Source organism: Gobio gobio, assembly GCF_949357685.1.
Source record: "Gobio gobio genome assembly, chromosome: 17".
Classification (NCBI taxonomy): domain Eukaryota; kingdom Metazoa; phylum Chordata; class Actinopteri; order Cypriniformes; family Gobionidae; genus Gobio; species Gobio gobio.
The window spans coordinates 40,917,284-40,934,904 of NC_137110.1; the positions used below are offsets into that span (position 1 = coordinate 40,917,284).

Genomic DNA, 17,621 nt, shown 5'->3' on the forward strand with positions numbered 1-17,621 from the left:
CCTGCCTGGAACGCAGCATAAATTGGCCTTAAGACCAACATATTCTAAGCTATACTAAAAACCAAAAAACTTACATTTTGATTTCATGGGGACTTAAAGTATATGAAACTTGCGCAAAATCACCACCAAGTGCCACAAAGGGACGGTTAGCACCATTGCTCAGTAGGCTGGATTTGACATTTCACTTTTAAGTGAAGATAAAATAATGAAACATTTAAACAGGTCATTTAAGGTCCTTTGGAAGTTAATGACTGCTCCTTTATCACTGCTTTCTGAGGCATAACATAATCAGCCACTGCTGAATCTGACTGTGAGACCTTCCAGTGAGTTTGGAAGCCATCTAATTATGCATATTTCAATGTGTATAGTCATATATAGTCGTCACTTTTATTTATGTGACGCTTTATACAATAGGCTACAAATTGTGTAAAAGCAGCTTACAATGATAAACAGGAAAATAGCATAATCAATAATAGAAACTCAACTACTGAGATTCTGCTGTAAAGCAGCTCTAATAAGACAAAAGTGTCATTATTTATCTCAAATTTAGCTTATAGTCACCTGCTTCTTTTGCCATGGTGGCCCTTTTGGCTTTGCTGCTTTGTCACCCTCTAAATCGAGCAAGCCATTTTAAAGAAGAATAGTTTTAGTAAATAATAGTAAATAATTAAGTAGTATAGTAAATAATTTTTTTGTATTATAAAAATATTTTACATTGCAAGATTAACCACAAACCCCTAGAAGACTTGATTAATTTCGAGCACTGGTTAAAACAATTTTAAAACTTACAATTACAATGTTACATTCGCTGATTAATTTTTATAAATAAATAAAATTGTAGCTGGTCTATAGAATTTTAACCTGTTATTAAAACGGTTTAGTAAAGGGTGTGGGTGAGTTTACACAAATTAGCTACACAACTTTGTCACCTGGTGTGAAACATGATTCTGTTTATTACATTATTCATGACAATCAGAGAGTATCAGATTTGGTAAGTATTGTTAAAACGTTAATTTAATCAGTATATCTAACCTTCCTTGTTTTCTGTTGAACTGCATGAATTTGCAGTTTTTTCTAGCGCCAAAGGGCTTTTTGTTAAAATGTAGAAACAATGTTGCATTATCATAGCTACATAAACTCAGAATTAAAGAGATTTTTACTCGGAGTAAGTTAAAGTTTTTAAAAGTTGGCAATGGTGGGACTATTGAATATTTTGTGATCAATGAAACTTGTTTCGTTTTGTATTTTACAATTAAAGGTAAGGTAGGCTAACTAAAAGTGTGATTTCTTGACGTGCCAAGCGTCGGCGATTTTCAGTGAAGGAGCGTTATGTTTCATTGGCTGACACGACTGTCTGTCATTTTTTCCTCTCCTCTCATTGGTGGATTTAGCCCTCACACACTCTCCTCGGAAAAAAACGAAACACATCGTCATGCGTGTACTGTTAGAATGTGCTGCCGTCTGCCATACACCTCTACTGTAGAGCCGCGGAATTACTGATGGCCAATTCCTCACAAGATTATTAGGCAACGGCGATACAATTCCTTTTAAGATTTAAGTGACTGCTACAAGTGCGCAGCATTTATTTGCAATGGAGCCGGAGGAGAAAAATCCAGAGTCTAAATATGGTAAGATGTTTTCATTTTTTAGGGTTCCTCCTTCAGAAAGTGGTAGGGATGGTCCTCTGGTGGAAACAATGACTAATACGTGGGGCGTGGGGCGTGGGTCTCAGGCATTTTGATGAAGAATACTAGTAATGCAGATTTGCAAACTGGTGGTCGACTTAAATCACGAAGCACTGCATTAAACCAGTGTGAGAGAGGATACAATTGGACGGATGTAAGCAAAAAAACAAAACAATAGGCGTGTGTTTAAACACATGGCGTAATTACTCTCGGGTCAATAATTACTGCGTTCATCATATGGTTGGTTTATGCGCCCTAATAAGAAATGTAAATAGAATTGCTTCTCGCATTGCCTTACTACCACACACCCGTTATAAATATGAATTTAATGAATGCTGCCTATTAATTTTGGGAAACCTGAAGTATGTTTTAAATGTCTGTTGGAGCATTTCCAGTGGCTTAGCTCGCTCTAAAATAAGCCATAATGAAAATATACAAATTTGTAAAAACGAGTGTGTGTGTGTGTTTGTCAACTAAACGCAACATTTGAAAGAAAAAGCAAATATTTTACTCTAAATCAAATAGGCTACTTTAAAAAATTTTTTTTTTTTACCATAGTTCTTGAATACTTTAACTGTGATATTTGTAGTAAGGCCATATTAACCACATGTAAAAACCCTGATTGGCTTTCCATTACCATGGTAACTAAACTTGGTTTCTATAAAACCAGACAATTTTTTAAATATAGAAACAACAGGTAGCCTAGTATTCACTATAAAAAGGTAGGAGGCTAACCACATTCAGATACTATTATAGCTTTTATTGATATTTTTAATTAGTTTATATTTATATTTTTGCCATGTTTTTGTCATTTTCCTTTTTTATTTAAACATGTCTAGCCTATACAGTTTTATATCAGTTTTAGTTTTAGTACATCGATCAATCTAAATGAAAATGAGAAATCTTGCTTATTTTTTATTTTAATATGTAATTTTATTTTAATTTATTTTAAAGCTAAAGAGCGAACCCTCTCAAATGGTACATTATTATTATATTAGAGGTTAAAATTAACAACAGAGATATTATATTCAGATAAAATAATTACAAAATTACAAAATAATTAAAAACTGAAATGTTTGTATGTAACTCGGTTGCACATAAGATCATTTTCATAAACCCTTGTCTTAATGACAAATTTATTCAAGCATACATATATAATTAACAAAAAATAGTCTCCTCTCTAGTAATTTTTATAGCTAACTAAGGAACTGTGAACATTAAAGTGTCCCTATTATAGTTTTTTGAATATTCCCTTTCATGCCGTGTGTAATATTGCTGTTTGTGAATGTAAACGTTCTGTAAAGTTGTAAAGCCGAAAGTGCACAATAAATGAAGTTGTTGACTCCCAAAAGAAAGAATCGACTCTGAACCGCCTAAACGAGTCATCTGTAATTCGAATCCCACTGCGTGACGGTTCTACGTCACTAGAAAATACATTTGCATAATGCCTGCCTATGTTGTACATTATCCGTCAGCGAACAAATTGACAGCCCTCAAACACGTCATTTTAATGGCGACTTCTTCTCAAATCTCAGAGTTCAACGTGGGATTCACAGACGCTTGCTCTTGAAAGACGGGTCAGTGCTTTATTTGGACCAGCTTGATCATCTGAATCACAACATTTTTGCAAATCAGCTGTGGGCCACTGTTACCTAAAACTGTGTCTATTAATGCAGATTGTCTGTCGTTATTACTACTTTTAGGATAAATGAAGGAGCAAGATTTATTTTACAAATGTTTAATGTTACATCAGTTATTCACATTAGTGCTGGGCTAATGTATGCACCGTTATTGATACAGTCGCTGCATATGCACCGCAATAAATTAGAAATACACACACGCGGGTTTGTTGATGGACATACACTTGTTCATGCTGATGGTGAGGAATTAGAGTTGCAACATCTCATAATGTACCTCAAAATGAGTAGCGTATAACTGAGAAACGTCCTGCTCAAGTCGTCCTTGCGATGGAGGTTCGGGTTGAATAACTAGTTCTTCCAATGTTTCATTATCGGACTTGCGCTCGATATGGTAAAATCGACGTCATCGTTACTGTCTTTACAGTGTGTACAAGCTGAAATTCAGTTATGGTAATGGGAGGTTAGCTTCCAACATGTGCTGTACGCCGTCTGGCCAATCAGAGCAGAGTAGCTTGAGGAAAGAAGAGATTTAGAGAGACTGATTCATCCAGCTAGTCGTTTGAGAATCATTGAAATGTGGTGATGTGCAATGTATATTATGAGAAAATTGAAGTGTTTTTGACCTTTGATGCATGTAAACCTGTTGTAGGAGACCTCCAAAACAAAATTAAGAGCCTTTAAAATAGCATAATTGGGGCATTGACACATTGTTCACAAGCTGTTTTATTGACGTCTTCCCGCGGTTGAAGCGCTGCATTAAGAGATTACATGAGACATGATTCATTTGGGTAAGTTGTATCTTTCAACATACCCTCTGATGTTCATGCATGTTTTTTCATGCTATAACTTGTACAGTGGAAGAGATTACTCACGTTCTGTGCTACCGCTTGAACCGAGATGCTACAGTGATCTGTCACGTCACATTTAAAAGTATCAAAACACCATTTATTGTTTGAATTTTGTGATTAAATGGACAGAATTTGAAAGCTGTTTCTAATCAGAAGTAACAAAGCACAAAGCTCTTTGCGATTATTGGATGGGAGGCACGCTATAAATAATGTTTGATGTAGGGAAAATGCATTATTGTCGCATTAATTTGCCCTTAATTCAACACATGAGATTTTCATACAAGATCGTATGAAAGATCGTGACCAAGGCCGGACTTTAACCCAGGTCTCCCACAAGGACCATAGTTCTAGATGTCACACTGAGAAAAATAGAATAGTGATTTCTAGTGAGGAAAATAAAAAATGACTTTCCTATTTTTCATTCTGACTTCTGAAGTACTTGTTAATTTCCACCAACCGATATAATGTGTAATATCTGCCAATTCTTAGCTTCAGTGTGCTGTTCAACCTAAGATGATTCTTGCTTAATGTCACTGAAGATGTGGATTTTATTGTCATGGGTCAGAAAATGAGCTGGGCCTGGTTCTGTGGGTTTTTATATTCTGCTACAACTTTGGTCTGCTTCTCAACTTTTCACTTGAGAAAATGGTTAATGATAATACTCCTTGATTACTACATCTTCTAGAAGAGTTAATCAAAATGTAAAAAGCCTGATGAAACAATACAACATGCCTAAACTAGATTCAGCTGAAGATTCAGACTTCCTCAAATAATGGTTCTTTATTAGCATCTTCCACAAAGAACCTTTAAAATCCATGGAACCTTTCCATTAGTGATGTTAACAGTCAAAAGTGTGTCAAAAAAATTTAACATTTTTCTGTGAAGCTTTGTATCGAAGCTTGATTCATTCTATCAAAATCATGTGACCAATGACGTCCGAAGCTTTGTTTCACACACACCCACGTGATTCAAAAAGGTTTAAAGGGGTGGTAAAACACATTCTTTTGAAGGCTTGATTGTGTTTGTGGGGTGCACTGTAACATGTGTTCATGCTTCGTTTTAAAAAAAAAAATCATTATTTTTCATATATTTGACCTTTATTCTACACTGCTCTGTCCCTCCTTGTAAAACGGTCTGATGCTTTCCGGGTTATATGAAGCCAGTCCCTCAAAATTACGCGATGGGCTCAGATTGGTTAGCTGGCCCAGTGTGTTGTGATTCGCTAACCGCCTAGTGCACGTTTGTCGGAAACGTCACGCCCCTTACCTTTACCGGTAGACTGTGCTTTGGCAGTATTAGAAACAAAGGCGTCAATAAAACCATACCAATCTGAGCCCGAATCAGACCCAGAACATTTTAGTGAAGATGATCGAGCAGAACCTGTTCAGTCCTCAAGAGTAAAGACTGCGGATCTATAGTGATCGCTACTGAATGGCACTTTTACTTTTGTATTTTTAGAACGATTATAGCCAAATATCTGTGGCAAGAACTAACCCAAAACGAACACTAAACACTGGCTTTACTAGTAAGTTAGCCAAATCACACACAGAACCATGTTTAGCATGCCTGAAGATAAACAATACATAAAAGCTCTAATCAAAGAATCATTTACACTAATGCCAAGTTCGCTGTTGAGATTTTAACGTTAGTGTTTGTAACGTTAGGTGTTCGTCGGATAACGTTAAGTATGAATGAGCATTTAACAGACTGGTTTGCAGAACAGCGTTGTCATCTGTTTACTTCCTTGCTACAACCTATTACAGGAAAACACATCGATGAAATATAAATCAGACTTACAGGTTGTGGCCCGTAAACAGCTTCTGTGTGTAAATCCAGCTTTCAGGACAAGCCGTTGTGCATATCCTGCATTGAACTCGCGTAGATGGTGGAAGTTTTCCTCCGTGAGATGTGCAGCGGGAGCCCCGCGCGCACCTGTTTCCCTCTGTCTCATACACACGTGCATATAACATGCTGTATGTTAAACGCTCTGCAACGCACCCCCGTCCCACAAGGAAGGCTGAACAAAGTACCCCAGACCTGCAATCCGGATGAAAATAACAGCGTTTCCTTGGCATCGCGGCAACAACACTCCAGCCTAACTATACCACAACAGCGCCGCGATACAAAATGCCCCCCCCCCCTTATTTAATATTCTCGGATGAGGGGTTTATGTAAATATTGAGCCTGTTGATGTCACCAACCCTGGAGGAATGTCTGTAGTCGCCTGCTGGCCGTTTGCTGTAGTCCTTAGAAACTGATTTCTTTAAAAGCAAATATCTCCCTTTGCTTTAAACTTTGAACGTTGTAACTTTGCAGATGTTGTTTATGCTCAAGCAGCAACACTACACGCTAGCTAAAGTTAGAATAGTGAAATCGTGGTTTACCACCCCTTTAAAAATGCGCTACACGGGTTGTTAGAACTGTTGTATTGCGCTAGTTTGTTATACAATAATAACAAATATTGTTGTTATTGGCAACAGTGATGGGAATAACGGCGTTACAGATAAACGGCGTTACTAACGGAATAATTTTTTTCAGTAACGAGTAATCAAACTATTATTACTGTTCCTCCCGTTACAACGCCGTTAGCGTTACTGAGGGAAAAAAATGCGGCGTTAGTCGCGTTACTATAATTGAGCTCACTGAAGCGCTTTTCATCCGAACAGGCTCTCTGTCAGTCGGACCTGCAACGTGTGTGTGTGTGTGTGTGTGTGTGTGTGTGTGTGTGCGCGCGCGCGCACCAGCCATGCGTGTTGGGGGTGGGTGCGGTGGTGCACATAACTGATGATGATTGGTGGGTGGGAGACAAGGTTGAAGTTGATAGGTTGAGTTCACACCTTTTTTTTTTACGGTCCATGGTTCACACACACACACACACACACACACACACACACACACACACACACACACACACACACACACACACACACACACACACACACACACACACACACACACACCAATGACGCACACGCATATGCACATTCAGCGATGGTCCAACGACTTCAAATGTATCTTTCGCAAACTGGAAGTATAAGCGCTACTTTTCCCTCGTTGAGGTGAAAGGTAAGAATATTTATGTAACATGCAACTTATGCCCAGGAAGAAAGAGTCTCTCCACGCCGGTGGCAAGTGATTCTGAAGCGCCTCACATCATCATATGCCACAAAATTAGTGGCTAAAAACCCAGGTGATAACGTGAGCTCCACTACCAAAGGAAAGTATAGTACGGATAATATTTACACTATAGTAGGCCTACTGATAATATTTACAATAATGCATTGAATTTGATAGGTGTCTCTTACATTGTCCCACAGCAACATTACAATAGTGTACATTAATGTACAATGTTTTATAATAATCATTTATTCTATTTAGTGTCCAATTCATTCATTTAACATATCTAATATTGGGGGCATCCAAGTTATTTGACATATTTGAACATTTGAAAAAAAAAAAAAAAAGTAACGCAGTAATTACTTTCCCTGGTAATTAGTTACTTTTATAATGATGTAACTCAGTTACTAACTCAGTTACTATTTGTAAGAAGTAACTAGTAACTATAAATAATTACTTTTTTAAAGTAACGTGCCCAACACTGATTGGCAATTATGTGAACCTATTAAATCTCAATCTCTCTCTCTCTCTCTCTCTCATTCATATATATATATATATATATATATATATATATATATATATATATATATATATATTAGGGCTGTCAAAAGATTAATCGCGATTAATCGCATCCAAAATAAAAGTTTGTGTTTACATAATATATGTGTGTGTACTCTGTTAATTATTATTTATATATAAATACACACACATTAATGTATATATTTAAGAAATATTTGCATGTATATTCTGTATATACATTTATATAATCTATAATATATATAAATATAAATGTTTTATATATAAAAAATAATATTTTTTTCTTAAATATATGCATGCTTGTGTGTGTATTTATATATAAATAATAATTAACAGAGTACACACACATATATTATGTAAACACAAACTTTTATTTTGGATGCGATTAATCGCGATTAATCTTTTGACAGCCCTAATATATATATATATATATATATATATATATATATATATATAGCGCATTTATTTAGTCTACTTCCCTTATTCATGAGTTTTATTTGTTCACAAACAGGAAAAATGTCCACATTCACAATACAAAATGTTATCTTTATTAGTTTGAGTTACTAGGAGTATACAATGGAACAGATTGTTGTCATGTTTGTATTTAATTTATTGATTCATTAATCTATCCATTAATTAATTTTTGCTTCTAAGATAATCGTTGCAAAACATTTTGCGACACAACGCTTTCCCTCACTTTCATCAGCAGAGGTCCTCATCGAGCTCTGATTTGAAAAGCTTCGAGTAATGAACCTTTTTCTGATACAATTGTGCGGAAAGCTTCACTGGTTCAGAAAGCTTGGAAACACGAAAACACTAAGAAAACAGTGGTTCTTTTAAGAACTGTTCACTGAAAGGTTCTTCAGTGGCACAAAAATGGTTCTTCTGTGGCATCGCTGCAAAACCCCCTTTATGGAACCTTTATTTTTAATAGTGTAAAGCCTCTTATCAGGTCCCTGAGACTTTCTAGAACCCCAGTCTCATTCCTGAACTTCAGTTGAAGAGTTTTTAAAGTTCTGCTTATGAGAACAAGTTGTAACGTGATTATCAGGAGTCTGGGCAGGAGTGAAGTATACTCTCATGCTCAAATGACTTGTTGTCATCTTGCGTTACAGTCTTTTAACCACATGAACCCCAGAGGTCTTTATGGTAAACCTCTGACTAAGACTATGGGAAGTGTCAAGTCAAGTCAAGTCAACTTTATTTATATAGCGCTTTTAACAATGCAGATTGTTTCAAAGCAGCTTCACAGTGTTAAACAGGAAAATAATGCAACAGAATTTTATTCAGCCGTTTAGCCGTTCTGGAGAAAACGGTGATGTCATCAGTTCATTTCAATTATCATACAGTGACAATGTGGGCTTTAGATCAGTAAGGAAGTAAGGAAGTGGAGGAAGTGCCTACTTATGATGCCTTGTCTGCAACTTTTATTAGGCCTCTTCCAGAATGACAATGATGCATTTCTCTCCAGTTGCCTAGCAATCTTACAACATTGTAGCAATGCCCTTATAACTACAAAGGCATCTCAAATATCCGTGCCCCTTATTGTGTTTGGAGATCACGTGACTTTGCGGGTGGAAAAGGTCAGTTTGAAACAGGGGCCAAAGTGTGTGATTAGAATCAAGCTGTAGGTTGCCTTCTGGCCATATGTCTGATCAGATCAGGCTTGAAAAGAATGCCGAATCTGTGGAAGAGACAGAGCAAATTGATAACGCAGAAACATGCTTTTCCTCATAAACAACAGCTGCTGTGCACTACAGATTGCCTTTATGAAAATAGCTCCCTCTTTTTGGCGCTTAAAATGTCAATCTGATCGTTTAAATTGTAATTTCCCCCCAGACACCCTGAGGCTGTTGATCACTGCTTTTAACTACACAGCTGTCACTGATCTAACTTGCATGGAAAGGTTTATATAGTGGGAAGTTGTGCACTGTGCCTGACATCTGGTGTTTCTGTATTGATCAGCCACTTTATAACCTGGATTTTCTTGTACTGAAAACATGTACACATTCATGTTGACAACAATTGTCACAATGACATTGAAACAAACAGACAATTGACCATTAGTGCCACCATAAATCTTCTGTACGTCACAGTCGCCCAGAAATAACCTTGTTTTACCATAAATCTTCTGTGCGTCACAGTCGCCCAGAAATAACCTTGTTTTACAGAACTTGGATTCAGTTTGAATGTATTGAAGGACATGCATTCATATTTGAGAAGAACAAAAAAATCAACACCGTTTTACATTTTACTAAAAAAGTTCCACAATTTTCTCTCTAACTGAAGTGTGATATGTAAACATGCAACAAATTTAAGGTTAAGGAAGTGCATTGAACAGTCAAGACGTACTGACAATGCAAAACATCATAGTTTCCTGTTTCAAGAGGTCGGAAGTGGTGTACAGACTGTTTGACGATAGCAAACATTTAGACTAAAAAAAGGACTAAAAAGGCAATCGAATGGGAAAGGGTGCACGTTATGGAAAACAAGGTTTGGTTATTTACATCAGTAATGCATTTTCAGACCATTGAGAAAATGTGCTTAATATGATTACTTTTACAGTAGGGGAGAGCGGTGCTTTTTGACTTTCTCAGTTTGTGTAAATCCACTTGCGGTTCAGAGTATTTATTTTTCCCCACATTGTCTAGTACAATTATGTGGTTTTGTTTCATTAATATAGTGTATACTTTTTTATTGATCTCCCCCGAAAGAATGGAAGTGAAATGTGACAACATGCCCCATAGATGGGGTACAGTGTAACGTGACCAAATGACAGCTTAAGATGTTATCTGATATAATTTTAAAAAATCCAAGGCAAACTAAAATATTTTGTCAATGAAATACAATTATTTTTAAAATAAAATAATGGCACCTTTTAATCATTAAAAATATACAAATTTTTGAGTTTGACAACAAACACAACAAAACGCAGCTATACGGCATAGTTAAAAACATAATAATAATTAATAACTTTTGAGCATTGACTCTCAGTCTTTATTCACCTTTTTCTCGTGGTTTCTCAATAGAAATCATAAAAGTATAGAATATAATAGCGTAGTTCTAATAGGGGCTCATTGTAACGCAGTTATAACACTGTGTGAACTACGCTATTATATTCTATACTTTTATGAATAAAAAAAAATATATACTTTTATCAAGCCCCGCCTGCACAACTGGGATTTAAACCCTTGTGTCTTCTGCAGGTTAGATCAGCATTAAAGAACAATCTCAACTGTTAAATAACAGATATAAGATTTAAATAATATTAATATCAGATTTGTCTTATTTTAAATAAACACAAAAAAATAAATTTAAGAAATGTACTTTTGCTATGGTTAAAGGATTAGTTCACTTTCAAATAAACTTTTGCTTATAATTTACTCACCCCCTTGTCATCCAAGATATCCATGTCTTTCTGTCTTCAGTCGAAAAGAAATGAAGATTTTTGATGAAAAGATTTCAGGATATTTCTCCATATAATGGAAGCCAATAGACCCCATATGGTTCAAGGTCCAAATGAGAGGTTCAGTACAGCTTCAAAAGGGCTTTAAACCACATCAAACGGTACCAGACGATCAATAAGGGTCTTATCTAGCGAAACGATCGGTCATTTTTTTTTAAATAAATAAAGTTTAAGTTTTATAAGCACAAATGCTCGCCTTGCTCTGTTCATTGATGCGCGCTCGTGACGTCATGTAAAAGGCAATTACGTTGAAAAGGTCACGCTAGACGCAGGTGCAAAGACGTTTGAATATGTGGATACGGTCCTCCTTCCACTCATTTGTAAACACTGACTCGGTACTTCCGCCTGCGTCTAGCGTGACCTTTTCAACGTAATTGCCTTTTACGTGACGTCACGAGCGCGCATCACTGAACAGAGCACAGTGAGCATTTGTGCTTATAAAACTTAAACTTTATTTATATAAAAAAAAAATGACCGATCGTTTCGCTAGATAAGACCCTTATTGATCGTCTGGTACCGTTTGATGTGGTTTAAAGCCCTTTTGAAGCTGTACTGAACCTCTCATTTGGACCTTGAACCGTATGGGGTCTATTGACTTCCATTATATGGAAAAATATCCTGAAATCTTTTCATCAAAAATCTTAATTTCTTTTCGACTGAAGACAGAAAGACATGGATATCTTGGATGACAAGGGGGTGAGTAAATTATAAGCAAAAGTTTATTTGAAAGTGAACTAATCCTTTAAATAAATGTTCAGTGATATCTTCCAAAGATTTTTTAAATTTTGATGCAATTTTTTTCTCTAAATAATGTTGATATGGTAACTAGTAAATACACTAAGTTTCATCATCCTGGCATGTGTGGAAAGTTTTAAACCACGTGTGTTACAAGTAACCACGCATTAGGTAGTGCCCCGCTCCCCTACATGCAGCACTGGTGTGAATTTATGATGTCACTTAATCACTGAACAGACTATACTGTAGGTAGCAACAGATCAGTCTCTATATTCTATATACTAGTGATTCATTTAGTTTTAATTTCGTTGAATTAATTTTAATTTAGAGACCTGCTTGAAGGTGCTGTGTATTTTTTGACTGTACTAAAGCATAAAAAATCACGTTTGCAGAGATTTAGGAAACATGCTAAGTTCATATACTTGTTTCTCTGAAAAACAATACTACAGCCAGTTCTACTTTGAAATTTGCGTTGAGATTGTCTGTTTTTGTTTTGGTCTGTGTGATCCCGCCCACTGCCATTTTACCCTGTATTATTTTGACACCCCGAGTTGCCAGTTGCTGGAAAAAACAGTGTATTGGAAGCCATGTAAGCCAGAAAATGAATTGGTTCAGATATTGCTGATTCTACCGAGACTGTCCTCGCTGCAGCCTGTAGTAGCGCAATGACATACTGGATTAAATCCATTGCGTAGTGGACGCATGAAAGCAGTTCAGCACATACTCTGCCCACAGCCGATTCAAAAGATTTCAGTACTGATGTCAATGAGTGCTGATTTCCTATACAACGCTACAACAAATACTAATCTCTAAAACTACCCTATTTATGCGTCCACTCCACTATGTATTGGATTTAATTCAGTATGTCCTCGTGATACAGGCTGCATCGAGGACATCTTGATTCTACCCAACCTAAAAAGCCTTGCCGTCCATCTTAAAAGGTCTATGATCAGAGCAAACACATACATTATTGGATCAGCTTACAGTGTAACGCTTGTCGCATTTCATTGACAATCGTGCTTGTTCCTTTTGTGTGTCCTCAACCCGTGTGAGCATCGAGCCACTTTCTCCAATATTTTGAATTTGGACTGCAGCTCACATTCAACCACTAGCTGTCAATATTACATACTGTACCTTTAACTTAGTTACATACTGTACCTTTAACTTAGTTACTGTACCTTTAACTTAGGTTTCTTAAAGCAGTATGTGGCAGATGCAAAGAGCTTTATTGAGAGATGTGGAGTGCGATTGTAGCTGTTTGGAAAGCTTGGGTCATTAGGGAGCTGTTTGTGGATAGCTAAGTGCGTCTGGTTCACTGATGATTGCTCTAAATGGATGGCACCTCAATAAAATAAACTGTCAATAGTGCACACACACACACACACACAGGCCTACACACATAAAAAAACGCTTATTACGAGCCAAGATCTGCATTGGTTACTAGTGTAGTGTAGCCTTAAGGGACTTAAGGGCAGTGGCAAAAATGTACACAGCCAACTGGCCAATCCAATAACATCAAATCATCAGAAATTAAGAGTTAATACTTAGGACATTTCTTAAAACGGAAACTCAAACATATACAAAAATGTACAGTGTTGCCACAAAAAATACTGTTCAAATTTAATATTTTATTGTTGGAAGAAATTAATATTATATTTTATTTAGCAAGCAATTAATATATTAATTTTATTTAGCAAGGACTCTCTTCAAAAGTGACAGTGAAGACTTTATAATGTTATGAACTATTCAGTTTCAAATAAACGCTGTCCTTTTGAACTTTTTTTATAGCAAAGAATCCTAAAAAAAAAAAGTTGGTTTCTACAAAAATATAAGCAGCACAACTGTTTTCATCAATTATAAAAATAAGAAATGTTTTTGTTGTTGTTGTTCTTTTTTCCATGTATTATATAGCACAGTGGAGAGCAGACAGGAAGCAGAGAGAGAGAGAGAGCGAGAGAGAGAGAGAGAGGGAGAGGGAGAGGGAATGGAATCAATTGGAATGGGAAGTAATTACTCAAACTTGTGTTGCCCGAATGGGTTTCGACATAACAAATGTTTCTTGAGAAGCAAATCAACATAATAGAATTATTTCTGAAGGATTATGTGACACTGAAGACTAAAGTATTGGCTGCTGAAAATTATTTTAAAAACATACAACAAACTTTACCAAACCTAAACTTTTAGTGCTTGGACATTATTGTAGATAAAAAAAAATTCACAAAATATATTTTAGGTTTAAAATGATGCAACAATAGAGATACTGTTTAAAAGACAATGTGTTTGGCCATTTCGACAATAATTCAAAAAGCACCAGCATTATTTTTGGTGCTATTGTTTGTTTGTCCCTTGTTGATACATGTTCAATAAAGTAACATTAATACATTAAGTATCCTAACACTTTAAGCACATTTAAATCAAATACATTTGGGACCACATAAACAGATAAGTACTCCTGGAAGCAATCCAAAAAAAAGGAAAATATAAATAAATAAATGGCAAATAAAGTGAATTGTTTGGAGCAGCACGCAGTGAGCTGTGTGCATAACATTACTTTAGCCACTACAGGATGCAGTTCCCACCCAACTTGCTTCCCTAAATAGACTGCAGCTTTGCCAAATTCACACTTGGCTGAGTTTATTGAAAGTGAGGCATTGCACATATGACTGAAGACATCACAAACACATGCCAAATATCCAGACCAGTTAAACAAATACTCCGCAGCATCATCTAAATATGCCTGATAATTCAGCTTTCTTGCTAATGCTCGTCTCATGTAGGATGAAGGACGTCACCTGGTATTAAGATGCGTTTTGGTCGATCGGATCACAAGTGGCCGACGCTAAAACCAGGGGCAAATGGTCTGGAACGTTTTGAGCTTGTGCACTTTCGACCACTTCCAGAGTCACAAAAGCCCGTCTCTACTATTCTGACTTAATGCGTAAAAATTATGAGAAGCACAGTAGCCAGGCGGTTGAAGACCCAAGTTTGGTTTGAAGACGAAAAACGTACCAAGCACAGTGCTCTCACATTCAACACACACAGCGTGTGGCTGTCTGAGCAGAAACAAAAGCTGATGCTCTCCGTATGTTTTTCCGTAATCTCCAGTCGTGTTTATATGTAAATTGCATGAGCTTATTTTGATCATTAGATTGAAAGATCTGAAAAAGCCCATACATTGATTTGCCCACCCATAGTTCTTCCCCTCAAAGATATCAGGACTGAAGTGTTCAAAAGAGACGGATTAAAATCCCAGGTGTAAACAGGAATGTGTCTCCCTCGTCTACTTGATTTGATTGAACAAAACACATCTTAAAACCAGATGTAAACAGGCCCAAAGTGATGTGACAGATGTGTTCAGCATGTAACATGCACTTTTACCCAGTTTAATATAGTTACTAAACAGAACCAGCCTTCTCCTAAGTGTTTCACCTTAGTTTAAAAAAATATTCTTTCCTATTGCCTGAGTTAACCTTTAGACTTTGACACTCACTAACAGGGAGAACTTTAGAGAATGGTGTTGGGGTAGATAGGTAATTCCCTATGATATTGGCTACTTGATTCTGTACGATAGCACAACCTCCTCATCACAACAGGAGCCAACCCGCATAGTTGCAACACCTTTAAGTGAAGGGAGGCAAATAGAGAAAATACATGGAAATACTAGGTCTGGGGGGTAAGACGATATAAACTATAACACTGTGGCAGCAATGTGTTGTTAGAGATTGCTATACCTTTTATCAATCTTATTTTGCAACGTGAAAGTACGCTATTTTTTGTGAATGTGTGAGACTTCCGATTTATTAGCTGCTATAGGTAAATACTAGAAGAAGAACAAAGTGCAGTTAACGGTAAAACTATTTGTGCTATAGACCAATGTGTTTATAATTAAGACGGTACAATAAAATCATGTAATACCAGTTTGCAATATCAAGCAGCATAACAAGCTGTTTTGTACAGCTAAAAACAACTGGAAGCAGATGACAACGGAAGCCAAACACATTCAATTGACACTTTTATGTTAAAAAGAAGGTGGCTACCGTGGTAGATATATTTGGGCTATTATCTGTGGGCAGGACTGCTTTACAACAGAGAATTCAAATGCAGTAACAAATTTAATTGTATATTTAAAGGGACAGTTCACCCAATATCAGTTTATCATTTACTCACCCTCATGTTGTTTCAAACCTGTATGAGTTTCTTTTTTCTGTTGAAACACACAAAAGAAGATATTTTGAAGAATTTTGGTGACCAGACAGTTGACGGTAGCCATTGACCTTGACCATTGAGTATTTTTTCCTACTATGGAAGTCGATGGCTGCCGTCGACAATTTTGGTATCAGGATTCTTCAAAATATAGTCTTTAAAATCTCAACAGAAGAAAGAAACTCAAACCGGTTTGGAACAAAATAAGGGTGACTAAATGATGACAATATTTAAATTTTTGGCTGAATTATCCCTTTAACAACATCAAACCAGAAAACTTTGCAACATCAAAATCAGATTTTAGAGTTTTTGGTCACACTTTATTTTGGGGTCAAGTTCTCACTATTAACTATCTAATAACCAAGACTTTTGCCTCAATAAACTCCTAACTACTGCTTAAGGTAGTTGTTAAGTATAGGTATTGGGTAGGATTAAGGGATGTAGAATATGGTCTTGCAGAATAAGGCATTAATATGTTCTCTATAAGTACTAATAAACAGCGAATATCCTAATATGCATGCTAATAAGCAAATACTTAATAGTGAGATATTTTTCTTCTTTTGTTTTATTTTTATTTTTTTTAATTATATATTATAATACAGCGAATTTTCATGTTTCTAAACTTTTATTATATATACTGTATATAAAATAACGGTAACATTTTGTTTTAGGGTTCAATTCTAACTATTAACTAGTTGCTTAATAGAATGCATATTACTAGAACTTTGGCTGTTTATTAGTACTTTGAAAGCACATATTAATGCCTTATTCTGCATGACCTTATTCTACATCCCATAATCCTAATCCTAAAATACCTAAACTTAAATGCTAAAAAACTACCTTACTAGCTATTAATAAGCAGTAAATTAGGAGTTTATTGAGGCAAATGTCGTAGTTATTAGTGAATATGTGTTCCCCATACTAAAGTGTTACCATAATAACTAATAACTTCAGTTTGTTTCCTGCCCACAAATGACATTTCTTTTGAGAATAAATACACAATTTCAATGTCTTCACAGGTGAGCCAAGGAAGTTTGACCCCACATTTAAAGGCCCGATTTATAACAGGTGAGACAACCATTTAATCAAATGTTTAGAAATCTAATCTTAATTTTGGATTTATTTTTATGGGATTTAATTAAACTTCATGGCAAGATTTGTGCTGTAGCACTGAATGTGTCTACTTTTCTTGGTGAACAGGGGCTGCACAGACATTATCTGTTGCATACTGTTCATCTTGGCCTTGCTGGGCTACTTTGCAGTTGGCATTCTGGGTAAGATTCAGGCTATTCATTTTCACATTTCTATTCACGATGCCACTATGTGTAGAACCTTGTCCATTTCTGAGTACAATTTACTTGTCATACCACACTGACAGTGCTGTGTCTTT

General features: G+C 36.1%; 1 protein-coding gene across 2 annotated transcripts in view; it reads left to right on the forward strand.

Annotated features, from left to right (window-relative positions):
- The first annotated feature begins 1,396 nt into the window (after positions 1 to 1,396).
- slc44a2 (solute carrier family 44 member 2 (CTL2 blood group)) overlaps positions 1,397 to 17,621 on the forward strand; it is a 33,389-nt gene continuing 17,164 nt past the window's right edge. The window contains exons 1-3 of one of the 2 annotated variants that reach the window (XM_079841065.1): positions 1,397 to 1,628; positions 17,251 to 17,299; positions 17,432 to 17,505. In XM_079841065.1, the coding sequence (XP_079697191.1) occupies positions 1,592 to 1,628; positions 17,251 to 17,299; positions 17,432 to 17,505 (160 nt within the window). In that variant the 5' untranslated portion in view covers positions 1,397 to 1,591. Of the gene's footprint in view, positions 1,629 to 10,196; positions 10,321 to 17,250; positions 17,300 to 17,431; positions 17,506 to 17,621 lie in introns of those variants that run through there. The other variant, XM_079841066.1, reaches the window with a different exon arrangement.